This window comes from Cimex lectularius, unplaced genomic scaffold (genome assembly GCF_000648675.2).
Source record: "Cimex lectularius strain Harlan isolate CLEC.00 unplaced genomic scaffold, Clec_2.1 scaffold377, whole genome shotgun sequence".
Lineage (NCBI taxonomy): Eukaryota > Metazoa > Arthropoda > Insecta > Hemiptera > Cimicidae > Cimex > Cimex lectularius.
The window spans coordinates 273,811-295,874 of record NW_019393023.1 but is presented as its reverse complement, the minus strand read 5'-3'; the positions used below and the strand labels follow the sequence as shown (position 1 = coordinate 295,874).

The 22,064-nt window shown below is 34.7% G+C and overlaps 1 protein-coding gene across 1 annotated transcript; it reads left to right on the top strand.

The window, feature by feature from the left end:
* The first annotated feature begins 463 nt into the window (after positions 1 to 463).
* LOC106661101 (arrestin homolog) lies at positions 464 to 20,886 on the top strand. The gene is made up of 4 exons (XM_024229835.1): positions 464 to 653; positions 16,254 to 16,401; positions 16,459 to 16,721; positions 19,797 to 20,886. The coding sequence occupies exons 1-4, from the start codon at positions 558 to 560 to the stop codon at positions 20,274 to 20,276; spliced, it is 987 nt and encodes a 328-aa protein (XP_024085603.1). The 5' UTR covers positions 464 to 557; the 3' UTR covers positions 20,277 to 20,886.
* Positions 20,887 to 22,064: the final 1,178 nt, after the last annotated feature.

Genomic DNA, 22,064 nt, shown 5'->3' with positions numbered 1-22,064 from the left:
ATCTTCGTTTGGAATAAAATATTTTTATAATTATAAAATTAACAAGAGGATCAACGTGCATTGATTAATTAAATATGAATCGACAAAGGAGTTTTCTTTCGTGTTACCACATGCTGAAGTAACATAATGAAATTAGCTAGGAAGAATATGTTGTTTCAGATTTTTAAAACATTTCAACTCTTATTTGTTATAGAGTTAATGCCTTCTTCAAGCTGAACCGCATTGTAGGAGGGAAATTATGTACAAATATGAAATAAAAATAAAAACATTAAAAACAAACGATTCTTTTAAAAAAATGATAGTACGGAAACTTCTTTATATCGAAAGTACAAGTCAATATGATAGAAACCAACTTCGAGGCCTATTGATCCTCAAAAATATCCAGCGAAGTTTTATTTAGAACAGTGACGGGTATTCACTTCTAGAAAAGGCCTTTTCATGAATAAAGAAAACCTTTGCACAATGGAGAACGAATTACTCATTTAAACGCCTTTTATTTTCAGATTTTCGGTCAAGTGACGTTGACATTTCGCTACGGCAGGGAGGATGAAGAAGTGATGGGATTGAAATTCTGCAACGAGGCTATAATGTGTCTTGCACAACTATATCCACCGCATGAGCGAGCACCCAACGAGCCAAATACTCCTCTCCAGGTAAGGGTAACTTTTACAAACTTATCAGTTCGATATAATCTGATTTGAACACACAAAAATTATTTCTTTTCTAAAATAACGATTCTAAAATCACATAGTTCATGGTTATTTACAGCGCATTGCTCTATTTTTAGAGATCTACGAAATACAAGCCGGTTGTTAATTGGAGGGCTGAGAACCACCTTTACGAATAATAAGGGACGAGCTTAAGGCCTCATTAAATTTGACGGGCCTCCCTTGGTTGAGTAAATAAACGAGAGAGAATATTTTTGTTATATACAATTAAGGTTAAAATAACCAACCTCCAATAATCATAAATTGTTTTAAAAAGAATCGACGAGGCATAAAAGTATTTTAAGGGGTTGGAAATTAATAATTTACTAAAACAGGTCGATTGGTATTGTAGTAACACAATTAATTATAGCAACTAATATCTATGGTTTAGTATAGCTCGATCAGATCCAGTCTAGCTAGTTCTGTCCGATACATTTCGCTATCTTCAGTGATTGGTCTGTGCGTTTCTCATTTGTCGTTTTTATCGCTAATAATTGTTTTGCGATAAACAGACCAAGATGTCGGATGAAGAAAACGACCAAATTTCAAATGTAATATTCCTCAAGAAACAGTGAATTGTTTGTACTTCAAACTGTATTTACTTTTTATGGGGAAATATTTAAACTAGAAGACCGAGGGGGCTAAGTGGTTAGGGCGTCTGATTCGAATTTGCCCCGCTAGAGTTCTGGGTTCAAATCCCGACCTAGCTCATGAGAATTGGACCTAGCTTAATTGGAAATAGTACGTAAAAGGTATTGTAAAGTGGTTTGACTCCTCGTCAGAAACACCCAGCGGGTAGGGGTCTGGTCTGCGCATTTCCCGTGTGTACGTCATTTTGATCGGTAAATAGTTGTAAACCAGCAATAATAGCAGACCAGGATGAACAGATGACAGAATACGACAACTATGATAACTTGAGAAACAGACAAACGTGGTCTGTGCGTTTCCCCGTTAGTATCCCCTTTTTAAGGATAAATATTTGATAAGCTAGCGATAAGAGCGGTCCAAAGTGATTGGATGACAGGAGGCGACTAATATAACATTCTTAGATTGATCTTATCAAAACTACAGGAACATCGAACATAATGTTTCCATTGACTAACCACGAAAGTAAAACGAGCGATGATTAGCAGACCAGAAGAAACAGATTCAGTTGAAAAGAAACAGCCAGATTGCTAATATATTTGCGAAAATCTTCCATTGTCTGGCCTGCGCGTTTCCCCAAATTTATGTCCTTTTAATCGGTAAAAAGGAAAACTAGCGATAATGGAAGATCAAGCTGATCGGATGGCAGGAAACGACCATACTGCAAATGTATTACAGGAAGCAACCAATTGTTTGGTCTGCACGTTTTCCCGTGTGTATGTCCTTTTTGTACATTTTAATTGTTGGCGCACCCTTTAACTCTAACGATTGACTTTGTCAAACACAGGTTCGTGCACTTCGAACAAGTTGTCCCCATTGACTGGTCAATATAATAATATATTTTATTAACATGTTTTATTAACGAAATAATATTTTCCTCTTAGTTTTATTAAAATCCACTACGATATCAACCTCCCTGAGATTTCAATTTAAAAATTAATACTCTGCAATAAGTTAATATTTCCATTCACCCTTGGGGGATTTTTATCTAATTTTGCTCCGAAATAAAAGATATAATTTTAACAAATATTTATCAAAAAATAAATAAATGCGGTCACCCGTGCCACCCGTGAAATTGAGCCGAGAAAAGAAAGGCGGACTTTTTTCAAGTTGCCGCTTAGTTGAAACATGCTCTGGTTTCAAGTACTTCCCTTCTTACCGCAGTAAACAAAAGACTTACTTTAAATTACAAAAAATAGCAATTTCTTTATAGTGGAGCTTTCAAATTTGTTGTTTATATTTCCGTAAAAAATCGATACCACCTTCCCTTTTGTTCTGTGTATAAAAGCGTTTGAAAATATTTATTGTTTTACACAGTTTTTCATACTTCAACAACATACAAAAAGCGGTAGTTCCATTTTTATTTTGTTGAAGAGCGTTGATACGCTCCCCCCTGGAGTAGGCAAGTAAGTACTCAATTGAAAATGCCGATGGCGGAATATCGAGTACACCCCTCACAGATTTCCTTTTTTAAGAAAAAAAAAATCCGGATCTTTCAATTTAGTTCTAATCGTAATCACTACCAAACTACATTGCAACTGAAGCCGATGCCCATCTACTTTCATTAAATCTTTTAAAAAATGAATCGTTACAGGTCGAGGGGGGAACACTGTATTATGCACCGCGAATTATCCTTGTCTACGAAATTCCGTTCCGGTCTGACTAAAATTAAAAGTAATTGCCAGTTCATAACAAAAAACATAATGTATTAGTATTGTGGTAATAATGGGTAATAATGGATTAGTATTTTGTTCTGTTTTTAAAGACAGCAGGGTCGTCCAGAGATAAATACATTTTGTTAATTTAATCCATTATGTTTATTAGTCTGATTGACCGAATTACTTCTTATATATTACACAGGGCGGGCGACCAGGACCCGAGGGGTTAAAAGCCTGAGTAGGCCCGTACCCCATCCGAATTACTTCTTACAATTAATCATTCTTTTTATGTAAGGTCTTAGTTGAAATGAAAAAGTTAGTGTTACGAGCGGGATTCGGACCCAAAAAAAGCCGAAGGTCGTGGGTTCGAATCCCTCGTGACATTAACCTTCATTTCAACTAAGACCTTATATAAAAATAATAGTTACATTTAATGTTGAGGTCACTGTGGATGGTGCGGTTAGGTCGAAATAATTTTAAGAACATTTAGTTTAGCTAGTTTGTTAAGGTCCTCTTAGATGCTTAAGTCTTCTGTTCAGTCCTATTCCATGTTCGTTACTGCTCCCCGTGTACCATTTCTAGAGCAACAGCCAAGGCAAAACTCTCGCTGCTGAGGGAATGAGAATGTGCTTGAAAGGACTGGTTAGGGTGGACGAGGGGTTAGAGTGGAACTTCAGGAAGTCTCAAATATGTTGAGCTCATATTTGATGGTGAGGTTAGAGGCACAGCACGGAGCTTGCACAATTCTTCTGAGGGCTTTGGATGGATTGAATGTTGAATGGCTTAGTAGTACAACACAGTTCTGCTCTGTTTGTTCAATTAGGTCGAAGTAGTCTTTGTATAGTTGTTATACTGATAATTGCCTATTTAATTACCAGCTTATAAAAGTGGTAAAATTGAAACAGAAACCTTCCGACTTTGCCATGAAACATTGTTACTATTAGCTCTGAAACGGCACACTCCGGAAAGTACACCATCAAAGAGGGGCTCCGGAAAGACACGAAACTAATCAGCGTGAATTATAAAATAAAACAAAGTAAAATAAAAATGATGAAATGATAATACGACAAAAAACAGATCCTTGTTCAAAAAAATAATAAAATCGCCAGTTCAAACGTAAAGAATTACTACTGAAATAAACCATAAAATTCTAGAATCTAATTCATCATAAAAAAACTTGTTAAAATGTAAACTTGTCTTCCTTATACTGCCATTATGCATTTCAAGCCGAGAGACAAGCGACCCTCTGTGCGGAATATTAAATCGGAAGGATTGGGCCAACACTCTACTTGTGCGAAGTATTTAATTGGGTCAAAGCTAACTTTTAATAACAGACACTGTCACTTCCAATACAAGGCTATTTCATTATTTTTTAAGAAGGTAGTTCAATCGGGGAAAAACTTGACTCCGAAACTCAATCTAAGTTAAGGACATTTCGTCTTTTTTATTACAAAAGAATATTTTGAATGAAACGCTCTAACATGCTTTGTACATCATGAGGTAAACATGTTGAAATGAACTATTATCATTAAACAAACCTTTAAATAATTCAATATGTTAAACCTGTCACCGTACATTCATTCATTGTTTTGGTATACGAAATACAGTACTGCTTCGGAACTACCGGAAGTAGGGAAACATTGTACAAATTAAAATTTCCCTTTACGTTTGAGAACTTTCTGAAACTTTTTTATTTTATTGTCCCTCTTTAATGCGTAGTCCTCCAAAATGAAAATTTACACTTTCACAGCTTCACACGTTCAGACCTTTCAAACCTTTCAATTTACAAATAAATTAAAAACCCAAACAAAAATTTGTGAATAAACATAAAATCTTGAGGTAGATACATAAAGAACAATTTTTTTAAACAGTGAAAACTAGATAATTTAATACCCATTTAACAAGCGAATTAGTAAACGTATTTATCAAGGAATATTTGGTAAAGAAAAATATTATATTTAAATTTAAAGACAAAAACGAAAACAACATAAGATTTTTGTAAATATAATGTAAAATTTATGTGTAAACATGTGTTTTTGTTTTGGAATTNGAGTGAGTGAGAGAGAGAGAGAGTGAGAGAGAGAGAGAGAGAAAAGATAAAATGTTATTACCTTTTAATATAATTTCAAGAGAGAGTGAGGGAGAAAATGGTAAGTAATACAAGTAGAAAGGTACAGATAAAAAGAGTAAAGAGAGAAAAGTGGGAGAAAATGAAAGGAAGACATAGGAATGGGAGAAAGGATGGACGGAGAGAAAGCGGGGAGATTCTGACGGAGAGGAGAGAACATTAGCAAATGAGAATAGTAAATTGCAAATGAACACAGTATGAAAATAGTAAAACAACATAATGTGATTACTCTAGGAACAATATTTGTGAATATGTGTATGGTCACGCTTCAATTTTATTTCATGGTGACAAGTTTGGGATTGAAAAAGAAAGAAAGAGAGAGAAAGTGTGTGAGTTTGTGTACGAGAAAATTACGAAAAACAAAGCCTGACGGATGTGTCTAATCGAAACTCAATTCGAGCAAAAGCACAAAGGCTTTTATCGACTGTATCTCCAGCCTGTTTATCCGATTATTAAACGAATTTCTATGAAGCAAGCTTTTGTTATTCTCTTTACAATTGCATGATACACTGTAGCACTGTGTTTTTTGAAATGTCCTTCACCCCGCGGACACCAAACAGGGCAGATTACCATTCAGCGAGTTTTTATTATTTATTGATGTCTTTTATTCCAAACACCATCTGTAGAAATATAGCACGGTTCGAGGAACGAATATAGATTCGTTTTGTTTAATTCCCAAAACGTTTCCGCCTGGAGCAATCCTCAGACAGAAACCTCTGCGCAAAGATTTAAATAAACCCGAGAAGACGTTGGCAACAGCAGGGGGACTTTCTAATTACAATTCCCTTGAGATATATTTTATTTTAAAGCGATCTTAAATGAAAAATCCATCTCTCTTCATTTTCTAAAACTGCCCCTAAGGGTTAAACAATAGTTTAGAGAATAAAAATTACTTTATTCTGGGGCTTCAAAGTGACTTATTAAAATTAAAGGAAGTGATTAAACTAGGAGTGAATTTGAATTTTTTTACTTCATTTATTTGTATCTACAACTGTACATGTAGATATATAGCAGACTTACATGGAACTCACGTACGAGACTAAAACGACGAGAACTTAACAAAAGATATGGAGTACGGAGACACCTACTGGGACTAAAATCAACACAAAGCATACATAACAAACTAACCTCTTACAAAATACTAAACTCATCTATTTCGAACTGTGGTGCTCGGCCAAATCCCCCAATATCCAAGGAATTCAAATCTTCCAATCTAAAGTTCTCTGCCGTATCTTCAATGCTTCCTGCTATGTCACCAATCAAATGGTCCATAAAGACCTGAAAATCCCATTGAAGAAGGATCTGATCTGAACACGCTTCCTCAATTTTCACTCAAAACAATCCCTCCACCTTAGGCCAAACTCTTTCATCAACGTCCCAACTTTATTATCCTCCAGGCCGTTTAAAACGACCATGACCTCATGTCTTAACCCTCCCTATTAGAATAAAAGAGATATCCAGTGCTGGTTGTTTTCTCTTTCTCCTGGTCTGACTGGTCTGTCAGATTTGTGAATAACTACACTATTTGCACAATGATATTTATTTTGTATATATATCAACAAAATAAGAAAAGATATCTGTATCTAAACTGCTGAAAAATGAATATGGATATTTGTAATTTATTCTAATTCTATTAATTAGTCTGGGCTGGGATTTACACTGGAGAACGAACTGGACCGCATATTGTTGAAGACAACCTCATCGCAGTCCGTTTTATCCAAGAAATTATCGAAGAAAACATCCTACAAACCAGGGATCTCATTGGCAGGCATTTTCGATTCAGGGTGCCTGACCTGACAAAGGCAGAGTTGTTCATCAATGTTTAGAGAACCTGGTAATTTCCCATCTGCCCTTTTCCCCATTATGTCCAGACCTCAATCCCATTGACCACATGTGGGATGCGTTGCAAAGAAGGCATTTCCATCACCATCCGCAGCCAGTTGACCTCCAACAACTGAGTGCAGCGTTGCAACATCAGTGTCAACAGTCAACAGGAGTGAAATTCCTAATGAAATTAATGACAACCTTGTTAACATTATCCCTAACAGGTGCACAGAGGTTTTAGCAAACAGAGGACATTATGCGCACGGTATTAATTGTTTTAAAAAATTATTGTGTCCAATAAACAAAATTATGGAATTAAAACTTTATTTTTCAAAAGAACTTAATTAAATTTTCCTTGGGTAAAAACATAATAATTTCTAATGAATTTTAAAACAGTTTATAGTAAACATAAAACAAATACACTAGGGAAAGTGAATACTACAAAATTAGTTATGTAACTATTCATTTGAGCAGTTAGAATAAAATCTAATTATACGAGTAATAATAACCTGTTCAAAGGGAAAGAGCAGTGAATTTATAAATTAATGGATTATATTAAAATAATAGAAGTGTATAAACATCCATTGAATAGAACTATTGAGTATACATTATACAATTAATCAAATGATGATTTTAAAATAATAAGGTTTTTATAATTTCCAATAAAACACTGGTCACTTGTTTCACTGGATCAAAAAGTACATCCTACTAAATAAACTCGTAAAAATGTATTATTTTTTATTTTTCTAAGATGTGGATACTAGGGCAATGCGATGAAGGGTAAAACGCCCTGCTAATATAAGAACATATTTTGTCACCGGATGACATTTTCGGCATATATCTCTATTTGCCGAAAACCGCCCACGCGTTCTAACAACTGCGCGCACGCACATCTCGCTCAAAAAGTAGTCGGGCTTCCTTCCCGGATCAATAGTGTGGATTTTTAAATGAATACATTCACCTGAGTTCCCGTTTTGTTATTTGTCATTTCGTCTTACAACTTCAGCGGAAGGAAATTTGCATTTCATAAAGTTTATATAAGTTAGTTGTTACACTGATATGAAAAAAAGTTCAGAATTTAATTAAATATTATATTAAACTCGTGCGCCATTGGGGAGGGGAAATTTTTTTATATTGTTTTTGAAAATAAAAACCGCCAACCAGATTATATTCAGAATTCATAGGAGGGCATTTTTCCTCCTGTTGTGATGAATCTTAAAGTCACCTACGTCACAAAACCTGGCAAGTCACCAGCTAATCTTGCGAGCTAAAGACATATAGATCTTTACAATTCAGTCAAGCTTTTAAAAACTTTTGTACATTCATATAACTCAATGATTGGCATAACATGGATTAATATACGATAATATGCCAACTAGATTATTTCTGATTAGGAGAGGCGTAGGATCACCGATTTGTACGAAGCTTTTTTGATGACACTAGGTCGACAAATTGAGACACGTGTCTGAGCGTTCTTGCACCTAGCAACTGCGAAAAAACGTAATTTATACTTATTTTTTATCATGAGATGTGGTCTGGTGTGACGTTAGTTTAGAAAAACATTTTCTTTATCGTGCCAACGTTTCTTTCTTTATTGAGATCTTCTTCGGGGCCTGGGATTTAAAAACATTGTGTAAATTATACAAATACATGTAGGATGTGAAAAAATGATTTTATACAATGATAGAAATTTTAGACTCAAACAAAGTATTGATACTCATTCAAATTGTTTGTTTTCTGTGTACAGGTGTCATTTTTGTGTGCCTTGTTGAGAGTGCCAGTGAGATACGATGTTTTATGTTTATATACGTTGGAGTGTGAAGGGGTTTGGAAGGAAGTAGGGATAGAAATCCATTTTTATAAGAGAAGTCGGCTTCTTTGAGGTGAAAGGAGCCGACAATAAGGAAAAAAGGGGAATGGTTCGGCCTGATTATTCTTTCAGGATTATATAGACGGGGATAATTAGGTTATGTAGAAATGTTTGATGTGTGGAATGTAATGATTGTTTTATGTTATATTATACGTTTTTTGTGATGTATGTATGTTATTGATATTGAATATAACATAAATTTGATTGAGTCTAACATTTCTAGCATTGTATAAATTAATTTTTTCACATTCTACATGTATTTGTATAATTTAAACAATGTTTATAAATCCCAGGCCCTGAAGATGGTCTCAATAAAGATCGAACGTTGTCACGATAAAGAAAATTGTTTTCTAAACCTACTTCACACCAGACCGCATCTCAAATTTCCAAATAATCATCAATTAACGGTCACTAAACACCACACTTAATTTATACTTTTATAAAACATGTTTTTTTAAACCTTTTTGTGCGTGTATTTCAATTTATTATACACTCAAAGACAAAAAAAACGAACACTCGTACTTTATTGTTTATCTCAAACTATATGTATTTTCGAATCCGGCGGCCCTTCATTCAAACCCGGCATACTTACAAATGGGCATTTTTTCAAAAACACTGACACCCCGATATGACCTATGATATGATTGATATGACCTCTGAGGTTGCAAACCCTCGTAAAAAATAGTTGTGAAAATGCCAGATTCTAGATTTAGAAGGAATTGATATGTCATATTTTAAAAAACCGACAAAAACCCGTAAATTAATTTGAGGAAAACATTATTAAGCACGAAGGGAACGTAGAACTGGAAAAACATGTTTTTGTAATGTTAAGGGTAAACTATCTTGTTTATTAAAATCTCTGTGGTAGAGTACAATAGAAATCATAAAAGCGTTATTGTTTAACAAAAAAGAAGCTATTTTAGTTATTTCAAACAACAATGGAGCTCTGTTCCTGCACTTGGCCAACGGAAATAGCTCATTTTGAAAAGTATGTTTAAAAATTTAACGCTGCACGCTATCTTTCCTAAAGGTCCAGAAATTATCCATTTTTCTATTTTAAGTAGATTTTTTGTGGACGTTTACAGAAAGAAAACCGGAGAGTTACATTTACACAGTGTGGAACTCCTTTTGTCACGGATTAAATTGGGAGTGAGGTAAACGTGAGGACGTTATTCTTGGTTAGGTCTCTTTGCTCGTAGTAACCGTCTCACAGACCAGAGATTGACCTGTGAAAAATGTTCAACCTATTTCTGATGGTAAAAGAAAGAATCGATTCTAGTAAAAAAATAGGTATAACTTTTCCTTTCGATACTGATCGATCACGATTACTTTTATTTGGGGGTTGGTTCTATGAGGTAGTTCCAATTAAGAACGGTTGCTCAGTCTTGGGCATCCCGTGCATTCCAGGAGGGATTCCAAGTACGGATTGGTAGATGTCTTGCTCCGGCGAACCATGATAACCAAAAGAAAATACCTTTCGTTCATTTTTGTAAATGACTGAATACCTTGGCTCTTTGAAATATCTGTCTTAAAAATATATCAAACAAATTGACATCAGTCCATGAATATTGACAACGTTTCATATCGCAAAACTTGATCAAAAAATAAATAAACCCAAACAAGCTGATTGCAATCGAATTTGATTCGATGTAATTAAATGTTTCGTTATCAGGATTATGATTCACCTCAGTTCGTACAAAAACATACTTTTCTTCTATGACGTTAAATTAATACACCGAATCCATCCAATTAGGTTAACAATCGATTTGCAAATGTTGGTAAAGATATCTGTCAAGTTCGACATTGCTACTCTTGTCAAACATGTTTATTACACATAAATGTCAACATGATTTTCGCTCAAAAGTTTTTAGCCCGTCCTAGCACAGTTCTTTGTACTAAAATAACAGTAGAATTGTGTTTATTCCATAAAACAAATAAGGTAGGGCAAATTACGAGCGGTTAAAGCTCGCCTTGAATATTTGATGTACCACCGGAACTACATAGATCTTAATGTGGTAAACATGGAATTGCCGCCCTTCGCTAGATTTGTTTACATATATCGAGATGTTAGATTATAAATAAAACCCACAAATCTGTGTCACCCAAATTTGATAGAATTACCATCATTACCAAAGATAATTCCTGATTCACCTCAATTATATATATATATATATATATATATATTGGTAATTAGGATACCAGGTTTGGGAGTTGTTAACAGTGGGTCGCTGCGTTTTTCCCAGAAATTTCTTTTGTAAACATGGTTAAGGGCCCATTTTTCATTTCCAGTTATCAATCTTTTTAATAACGAGTTCTTTACATTGCATTTTAGGATGGTATCGCAGATTGAGATGCGGTCAAAATAAATTCTTTTCAGTTAAAATGTGACCGGATATCGCTCCGACAAACATATCCAGGTGCTATCAGATGTGTGGAAAGGCTTGTATGAAATATGTTGTGTACGATTAATAATAAATAAAGTGTCTACGATTTGTCATGTCGCTGAGGATGGGTTATTTGCAACAACAATTTCAATTCTGTCATCATCAACGGTTGAAGACGACCAGACCGCTTGCTTCTTCCAAAACAAAAGTTTTCCTTTTGAACCGAGCAAACCACTACAGACTGTGGTATGCACATCACAATTTTCCAAGAAGTCTGAACTGCGATATTCCCTTTGCAATAATAAAACTTTTAACGACAAAAATGTATAGTTTTTCCGCTGCTTTAAATTAACAAAATAATTTGTAAAAATACGCAATCTCGAATGAAACTGAAGAATAAAAAAAACTTTTCAGAGTGTGCAAACAATAATAACTAAATAAACATTGCTTCAAAATACAAAGGGATAAAATCGAATTATTGATAAACGGTAAGGAACTATTTTACAACCCAATTTTTAACGAAATGTCTGTATTAATCATAAAAATCAAGCATGAGGCTAATGTGGAAGAAAAAAAAACTCAGTTCCTTCGTCAAAATGTCGCGCAATATTTCCCTTTCATTTGAACTATTACTAATGGTTTGTACAATTATTAGAATGGTAATTGTAATGAAAAATGTACGGCTGGTAGATCTAGTCTACTCTACTAACCTAAATCATTATGGTTGATGCCATAATTTTTAATACTGTACGTAGGAATTTATATTTGTTCACTGTGTGAATCATTAGAAATAGTTTTAAAGTTCTAACGAAGGGGTGTATTCTTTTAAACCTTGATGAAGGAACCAATCATACAAAGAATATAATTATATTTTTAAACGGTTTTAAGAATTTATCGAACAGCACATCAGACCATTCTTAAAAGTTGGTTAAATTAAAATCCGCATTTTGCTCCGGTTGTACGAGACTGGTACCACTGCGTAATTTGCATCTCAGCTTTGCGTATTCATGAAATTGAAAAAGTAAAATCACAAATATAATATTTAAACGTTAAAATACCGTCGGAAAAGGAGAATAACGCAGGATGTGAATTTATTCTAACAGATAACTCCTGTGTTATTAATTGGATAATACCTGGTCGCAATTTTCCCCCCTTTGAAGTCAACTTTTCGGCCGAAATCGGCTGTTCTACTACGCTCGGTGGAAAGTAATTTCGCCGATAATGGTATAAAATTTCTTTAATATTTTCCAATAAAGTATATCGAGAGCTACACAGAAAACTCACTTTTTATTAACTCTAAATCTCTGAATCTGACAAGAATGTGCTTACTTTTATATATATATATATATATATATATATTGGTAATTAGGATACCAGGTTTGGGAGTTGTTAACAGTGGGTCGCTGCGTTTTTCCCAGAAATTTCTTTTGTAAACATGGTTAAGGGCCCATTTTTCATTTCCAGTTATCAATCTTTTTAATAACGAGTTCTTTACATTGCATTTTAGGATGGTATCGCAGATTGAGATGCGGTCAAAATAAATTCTTTTCAGTTAAAAAGTGACCGGATATCGCTCCGACAAACATATCCAGGTGCTATCAGATGTGTGGAAAGGCTTGTATGAAATATGTTGTGTACGATTAATAATAAATAAAGTGTCTACGATTTGTCATGTCGCTGAGGATGGGTTATTTGCAACAACAATTTCAATTCTGTCATCATCAACGGTTGAAGACGACCAGACCGCTTGCTTCTTCCAAAACAAAAGTTTTCCTTTTGAACCGAGCAAACCACTACAGACTGTGGTATGCACATCACAATTTTCCAAGAAGTCTGAACTGCGATATTCCCTTTGCAATAATAAAACAACTTTTAACAACAAAAATGTATAGTTTTTCCGCTGCTTTAAATTAACAAAATAATTTGTAAAAATACGCAATCTCGAATGAAACTGAAGAATAAAAAAACCTTTTCAGAGTGTGCAAACAATAATAATTAAATAAACATTGCTTCAAAATACAAAGGGATAAAATCGAATTATTGTTAAACGGTAAGGANGCAAGATGGGTCGAAACTAATCCCAAGTCATTGTTTCCCCACAATAACTTTTGTTATATATTTGTTTGAAAAATTTAAACACCCCCCAAGCACTTTTTGTTTAGCGAGCACCACAGAGTCTAGGGATTGGGCCACTAGGATAGGAAAACGACCTAGGATTCCTCCTTTATTGAATTACCTTTTTTCATTTTCCCAGGTCGGAAATAGGATCATACATTACACACGTCCTCGTGTACTTCCGTTTAGATAAAAAAAATCCTTGACGGCGGATCACGTTGCCATAAACGATTTTAAGCCTTTACTGAGATTTTGTCGTTTTATTAATTTTGGCAGAATGAGAATTAAAAAGGTTAAGTTTTTTTGTTAATTAACAAAAAACACCAAAGAAAATTTTTTGTCAGGTATACAAAAAATATTCAATTGGATTTATTTTTAGCTTAGAACGTTACGAAATCTTAAACTTTGCATAATTGTTTGTCGAAGTGGTAATAGCGGACAAAATTGAAATACGGTAAATTTACATGAAGTTGGAATCAAAATTCCTTGATTACGAGCTTCTCCTGTTGTGGTGTCAGGTCTAATGAAACCACCCTCACAGCACGTTGAAAGTTTAGTGACCCCACAAAGCTCGAGATTGCATAATCAAGAGGTGAAGACAAGTTTGATTAGAAACCTACCGACTTTTATAACATGGGTGTTATTTTTAATACTAATAAAATAAATCATTTGAGAAACTTTGAAATTTGTAATTACATATTATCGATCTCCTGCTGGTTTGTATTTTAAGTATACAAAGAAAAATCCTATATAAATCATATAGTGTAAAAGGTAAATAAATGTACGCTAGTTTAGTATATTAAATGAACAAGATTGCCTGTTTTACAGGCGGAAATAAATGCTTGTACAAAAAGGGCGATTTCAAATTAGATTGTAGTGGAATGTTTTACGTCGGGCATGGCAAACAGAATCATTTATGATAGGGATCGGGTAAAAAAACTAAAGTGATCGTTATAAAAACCACTGCTTTGAGTGTGGCCATTTAGATCCTGATTGACTGTTCTTGTACATGTTAATAATCCCGTCACATGTTGACAAGGATTTCACTAATGTTTTTTCAAACATGCTGACCCTTCCATCAACATTTTAAATAATGTTAAAAGTCCTTACTGAACGAAGATAAATGTACAAAATGCATCAGGTGAAGAACACCGATTTGTATTTAACGATTGTAATCTGGTTGCATCTATACTGAACGGCATGCTAAACCACCCTTTGAAACATTTCAGAAATTGCCTTTCTTAGTTTCTGCGGTCCTTTGGTTTCATAAATCACTTTCTTACTTTATTTGTTGGCTATGATTTAGATTGCTTGTTTTAGCTTTCCTTCATGCCCTTCCTGTCACTTTTGTGCCTAAGTTGGTAGATGTCTGTCCTGGGAGGGAATATTCAAGTCAGGTATTTGATCTACACCCGTCTCGTAAATCATTCGTGAGCCGTCAGACTTCTGTTAGGACTGAGTTCCATGCGCGATGATTTCTTTAATCGATATTGGTAGGGCTAGTCAGAATATAACATGGAATAGCGTTGTTAGCACGACCTGCAAACTTCATTGTTACATAATTCTCCCTCGCACCAACAAAAGGAATCATGTCATTACCGCAGGAATAATGAAACTAATCTCTTAGTTCCCTCCTCTAAGTTCCTATCTGGACCCATATCCAAACTGGAAAGGAATAAATTTTATAACAATCACCCAAATTCGTCTTTCTATGATCTTAATATTAATCTAGTCATGTAATTTTTTTATGGTGTAGCACAAAAATATTTTATATAATGACACTATAACATCACCAAAGATTTATCAGGCTTTTGGAATAATGAATTTTAAGCTTTGGCTATATTAGAACCTGATAAAAGGACGAATACACAGAGAAACATACTGGGCGTGGTGAGATACCAAAATGCTCTCACAAACAAAAATCATCGAGGATTGTAAGAAAACATAAAATAAATATAAAAATAATAACAATAAACTTAAATAATAACAACAACCTTATCTTTCTCCCATAGCGTCTTTCGTTGGTTTCACTCTTTTTTTCGGACCGTTCTTATGTAGTCACCATCCCAAATAAGCCCTTCTCAATCCATCATTTCTGCAGTCATTCAAGGCTCAAGCAACTCCGCTTCCATTTTTTTCTGTTACATTAATGACTTCCCTAAATCAATATGCGGACGACCCACAAATTAACCTTTCCTTCCCACCCACTGACGTACAAGTTGCAATTGTGAGAATTCAGGAGGACTTATATTCCTGGGGTTACCTGGAACGTTGAAAGCCCCAGACAATCCTTTCCTCCGAAGGCCACCCTTTCCCCTTTAGTACCAAAAGTCAACTTCTTTAAAATTGGACATTAATCCTTCACCAATATTTTACGACACTGTTTTTCCGCCCTCTAACCTCTTTCCAAACTATCACACCTGGAGTACCTCAAAGACAAAAGCGGTGACACCGTGACTGTCCCTTAGCAAGAGGTAACACTGTACGAATTAAAAAGAAAAAGGTCCGATCGGACAATTAAAGAATGAATCAATTAGAATAAATGAAAACAGACCTAATCCACCAAAGGCACTGAGAAACAAATATAACGCCACACGCATCCCACTCCTCACGACTTTATAAAACAGGCATTACTTCTGACTGACCAACACAATATTGTAAAATATTTCCTTTGGATATTTTGTCAAATTATATATTTTTCCAACCAGTTTAATTTTTTTAATGTAGAAACTGCGAGTTTAGCCACTCTCCTTCAACTTTTTTATATGACCCCAAGTCTTTACACGAATAGCTGTGTTGATAGTTGTAACATTTTACTTGTAACAGATAAACATTTCTTCTTGGAAAAAACTACTTGCATCTGTATATAAATATTGTCAAAAATGTCCTAGTTCTGATTAAGTAATAACACTTCACTTTCAGGACGCTCTTATTAAAAGACTGGGACCAAACGCACATCCTTTTACGATGGAGGTGACACACCTAGCGCCGCCGAGCGTCCAGCTGGTGCCAGCCAAGAAATACAGCGGTGCTCCGATCGGAACGAGCTACGATGTCAGAGCCTACGCCGGTGAGTATTCTAAAAGTGTTTTCCAAAAGTACTAAAATTGACTAAGTTTGTCCTTAGCCGAACGAGCAGACGAAAAGACGCATCGAAGGAGCACGGTGCGAATGGGGATCCGCGTCGTCCAGTTAAACGGTACAGTAGCCAAACCGGGACCGGAAGCCGTCATCCCACCACACGCCACAGTGGAAAAACCGTTCCTCCTAAGCGACGGTAAAGTCGAGCTGGAAGCCTCCTTAGACAAAGGACTTTACTGTCACGGCGACCCGATTGTGGTCAACATGGCTGTCCACAACAACTCGAGCAAAACCGTCCGAAGGATCAAGGTAGCAAAAGTCAGTCACATCCCTGATCAATACAATATTGTGAAAGCATGGTTGTTGGCAACAAGTCGAACAAGAATTGGCACACTGAAAAAAAAAAAAAAAAAAAAATCGACCCCCACTTGCACCTGATATTACATGTCTGATTTTTAAATATAATCTCGGCAAAGTGTGGTGTTTGAAGCAATTAAAAAAATAGAAACGCCCTATTTAATTGATTAGATAGATGAGCAGTCCTTTGAGGTTCATGGATGTACGGAAGTAGATTAGCTCATCTCTCAATTTAAATTAATTATACTTTGAATCTAATATCTTGATCTCTAACCACTAGAGCTATCATGACTTCGATCCACTCGGACATCAACTCGTCATCTCAGCCTTTCGAATTTTTCATCTTTTTGCCGTCTCTCTATTTATAGCTCAACCAAAACCACTCAGACCTTTAGAACGAAATCCATTCATTTACGCCATATATCTATTTTTTCGCAGCACAGAAAATCAATTTTACTGTTTGTTAATTTATTTGATTAATATCGCCAGATCTACTTTACAAGCTTTCATGCTCATCTCAACGGCAAGAAAATACAGCTGCCTTCTAAAACGCCTTAAAATTTCATCAGGATTAAGAATTGTCATGGAAATTTTAAGAAAAGACCAAAAAAGACGAGAATAAAAAATTAACGTTAATAATGGAGAAGTGGAATAAGGCGTTCCTGGTGATGACTTAGAGCAGATAAATATTAAGAATTTACCCTAAGGATTTAGTTATGGAGTTTCGTTCCCATGGCAACTATAGTTACAGTATTTTACAGATATTCTGTCTATTGTTCATATTTCGTTTGAAATCAAATATGACAAGGGCATTTTTGAATGTTTGTCGCAATCAGCAGAATGGTATATAGTGGATTTTTATCGATTAAAGCTTCAAGCAGGTCCTCTTGAGAAAAATCTCCTCTCTAAACTTGGCCAACCAACCCTGGCCCACCCACTCTATAGCATATCCCACAATATTTTCTTTCGACTAATATTTTTCCGAAACTAAAACAGATTAAAGGAAAAACTTTGATTTCTTTTTGCCAATATTATAGTAAAAATGAAATGAAACTTATTGAAGTTTTATGTGATGTACGATAAGGATCTTCGAATTTCTTCTAGTATCCAGCAGGTCGATAATCTATTTTCATCGTTATCTTCGAATTTATTTTGTTCTTAAATATAAGACTTATTTTCTCTTCGTTCTACTTTCAGAAATAAACAATAACATTTCCAGCATTGAATCAATATTTCGGTTTTGTAAATATGTTGTTGTTTTTTCCTAGAGGGTTTCAGATTCTTGCGCGGCCTGGATTTTGAAGGGTCGTCAAAGTTTGGCATCATAAACCTTGCTGAAAGGTCACATTATTCGCCGAACTAAATCAATTCTAGACCCACCTATTCTCGCTGTGGGTCGTTTGTGAAGGCTCCTGGAGAATAATAATAGGGGATGGGTTTGACGCAATTGGAGATATGATAAACATTCCCTGATGGCCATAAATCGAAGATCGCCTTTTTTATCGCACAATGGGAATTTATAAACTTAAAAAACTGTTTACTAAAAAAGAAATTAGTTTTCATAAATTTTCTTTACCCGTGAAATTTTAATAATGGGTTGTAAAAAAAGTCGTAGCAATTTTCAATCATTTCATTTTATCCCTCTTGTGTTTTTAAGCGATGTTTATTTAATTATCATAGTTTACACCCTCTGAAAGAATGAACCTAAAATGCAATGTAAACGACCCATCTTTAAAAAGATAATTGGCGATGAAAAGTGGGTGAAAGAGGATTAGTTTAGGTTTTTATTCGTCAGTTTCGTTCGAGATTTCATATTTTTATGTGATGTTTTGCTAATTTAAAATTAAAAATAAAGCATTTTCGTCATTTAATGGTTTAAAAAAGAAAATCGCAGCTAGGACTTATAGGAAAGTTTTGATGTGTAAGATGATGATGCTTTAGGAGAAAGTGGTTTCCTCGGTTCAGAAGATGTAATTTTGATTTGGAAGGCGCTAAGCGCTCTGGTCGTTGGCGCTAATCATTGTAAGGTAAAGGTCCCCCGGGTTCGAATCCAGCGGCCCAAGGTTCGAACCCGACATTCTTACAAATGAAATATTTTCCAAAATACCGACACCCCGAGGGTTCATATAACCTCGTAGTAGGAATACCCTCGAAAACAGACGCTTTTGTCACGAATAAACCATATTTAACGACACGAAAAATCGCAGAGACACTTAAAATAACCCATGAAAGCGTTTTCTGAGAGCAGCTGGATGTGTTTGTGTCGGAGTGATATATGGGTTCCTCATGTTCACATATTGACAGAAGAATTCATTGGGCCGCATCTCAATCTCCAATTCCTCCTAAAATGCAATGTAAAGAACCCATTTTTAAAAAGATAACTGGCCATCAAACGTGGGTCTTTTCCAAATAGGTCCATATGTCATATTGGATATCTGATACTAGCAATAAAATAAATTTCGGTTTAAGTTAAAAGTAAGCCTTACATTTGGACGAATAGCTTTAGGGTTTTTCCTGGTTTACAAGGGCTTAGAGTAATTATTAGTTAGTATTTCATTAAATAATCACTTACCTAACTATCTGGTTAGTTATTCAGATATCGTGAGATGCGGTCGGGTGAAGTCTCAGAATATCTGAATAACTATCGATTAACGGTCACTTATCTCTACACATATCTGGTTAGTAGTGGTGCACATATTTTCTACGTGTGACCACTAATGGTTAGTGTTTAATGAAATAACAACTGCCATGAAAAGCCACTTGTCACTAACAGCATTAACACCTGCTGTAGACAGTATCTACTTGTCATCAGTAAATAGAAATCATTTCCATCTAGTGTTTACACGCGAGTGGTTAGTACTAACCTTAAATAAGTTGCAAGAAAACGCAGTCTGTTACATTCTAGTAGGCTTAAATTTTTTTATATGTAACATTTGTTTTATAGGGTTTGTCCAGCTTATGCATGCATTGTTTAAGTACTTAATGTCAAATCAAAACTAATCTTTCTGAATTTGTGTTCTGTTGCAGGTTTTCATAGTACAACATGTTGACGTGTGTATGTTTTCGAATGGAAAATTTAAAAATGTCGTGGCCATGATAAATAACAAAGAACAGTGCCCGCTTGGGCCGGGAGTGAGCTTGAAACGGTCTTACACGCTTAATCCTGCCAAAGGGGCGACAAAGAACTGGATCGCTCTCGAAGACTCGTATAGCAAATCCAACTCTTCCTTGGCATCGACTGTCGTCTGCCACTCCCAAGAGGAAAGGAACGTTTTTGCGATTTATGTGTCTTATTATGTAAAGGTGAAGGTGTTTTTGGGCCCGATGGGAGGAGAGTTGTCTCTGAAGCTTCCGTTCACCCTCATGCATTCACCATCGGAGCAGGACCCGACGACAACGGAAGTCACCGTGAACACCGAATCGGCACCGGCCCCGAACAAGGAAGACAAACCGGAAACGCAAGAATTGGAAGAGAGTAAGCCGAATTTAGACGACATCAACACCTGAGGGTCGCTTAACCGGATCGACATAGAGCAAACCCCATCTCAGACACAACCGGCACAGCCAACAAAAAGAGGGAGCATCGTGAACGAACTCCGCCTCCATAGGGCTTTCTGCTGTTTTGCTATCAGACAGTCCTCTCAGTGACACCGGAGGAGGGCCTAGGACATTGCTACTCATTCTCGCACATCGATCTGGTTCAAGCTGTCAATTCTATGTATAATAATATGGTTAAATAAAATTTAAAAAAAGACAAAGAAACAGAGAGGCACATGTCCTTCAACATTTTGGCGGATAATTCACGATTGTAAATATGTTCTATATGTAAAAAAAGTAACAAGAAACAGTTTGTACACTATTACCATAATTATATATGATAAGATAAAAATAATAAGTATAACAAATCTTATAGTTACTAAAACAACAATACCTAGTGTTTTATCACTTCTGAAGCAAATACATAACACCATTGTTAATTAAAATGGCGAATCAAAGACTCAAATGTTATAAAGTAAAATTTAACAAAAAGAAAAGACAATTTTTATTTATTTATTAAAACAAATATAGAATAATTGAAATTTAGATTTCATCAAATATATCAACTAGTCAATTTGGTGGATCAATTGAAAGCTAATATTTTTTCATAATTTGAATACAATTACAAGGAATAATTTTAATATTGCCTAATATAAGATATGCTAGCTTTATTATTATTGTTATCTAATATTTTATAATATTAGATATTATAAAATAAAAAAATATCATCCAATGATAGAAATAAACATTTCATTCCAAAAATTGAAACAGTTTCTTCACAGCACAGAAATTACGACAAAGTTTAAGGCGATATGTAAAGAGCTTTGAAAATGAGAAAAACACAAGGAGCCACAAGTAATTCAACTTTGTCCACCAGGAGCATTTCCAAATTGGAATTAATGTCAAATAAAAACGGGATAGTTGGTCACTTTTCTTTGGAAATTCTATTAATTGGTGTATCATTTTTGAACCTTTTTTATGTTATCGTACTATGAAACAAGTTAGATGACGTGATTTTTAACTATGTAAATATTAAATCCCAAATCGTGTAGTAAATTTGATTTAAAGTTATTTTTGCCCTGAGTCTCATTTCTCAAATATTACTTATTAACTATAAAATGAAATGAGGGAGTGAATTTATTTTTTTTCATATATTACTTCAGCTCCAGCATAGAAAAATATAGTTAAAATTAACAAACCTATTTAAGACTGATAAAGACAGACATTAAATGAAGAAGTTAAAAAAATGATAGCTTGTTACACTAGAATAAAAAAGAGCTACATCTCACAAGCCAATGTATATTTGTTATATTCAATAGGAATAAATAATTTTCTGAAAGGGCTTAATAAAAATGTAACTATCATTAAACGATTTTGTTCTTTATGTTTGTGGTTTTTGTGAACCCTGAAATTGACCTGTATACAATTTTTCTGTAAATTAATCAATACTGAATGTGGTTAAACAAAGAAATATGAATTTCTTCCTGTTGTAAAGCAATTACTTTGAGAAAAAATTTATGAATACTAAATGGAATAGAAAATATAATATATTAATATTAGAAATGATATTAATACATGTATATTTACAAAATTGTGTTTTCATCTATGCTTGCTCTTATTGCTTATTATTTTATTAATAATCTGTCCTCTGAGAGAAAAAAAAATATATTCGATCAGTCTTAATCTAAGAAAGATGCATTACAGCTTTGTCCCCACCCCACTTAAACCCTTGTCACCCATAAAACTATGAAGTCCTTC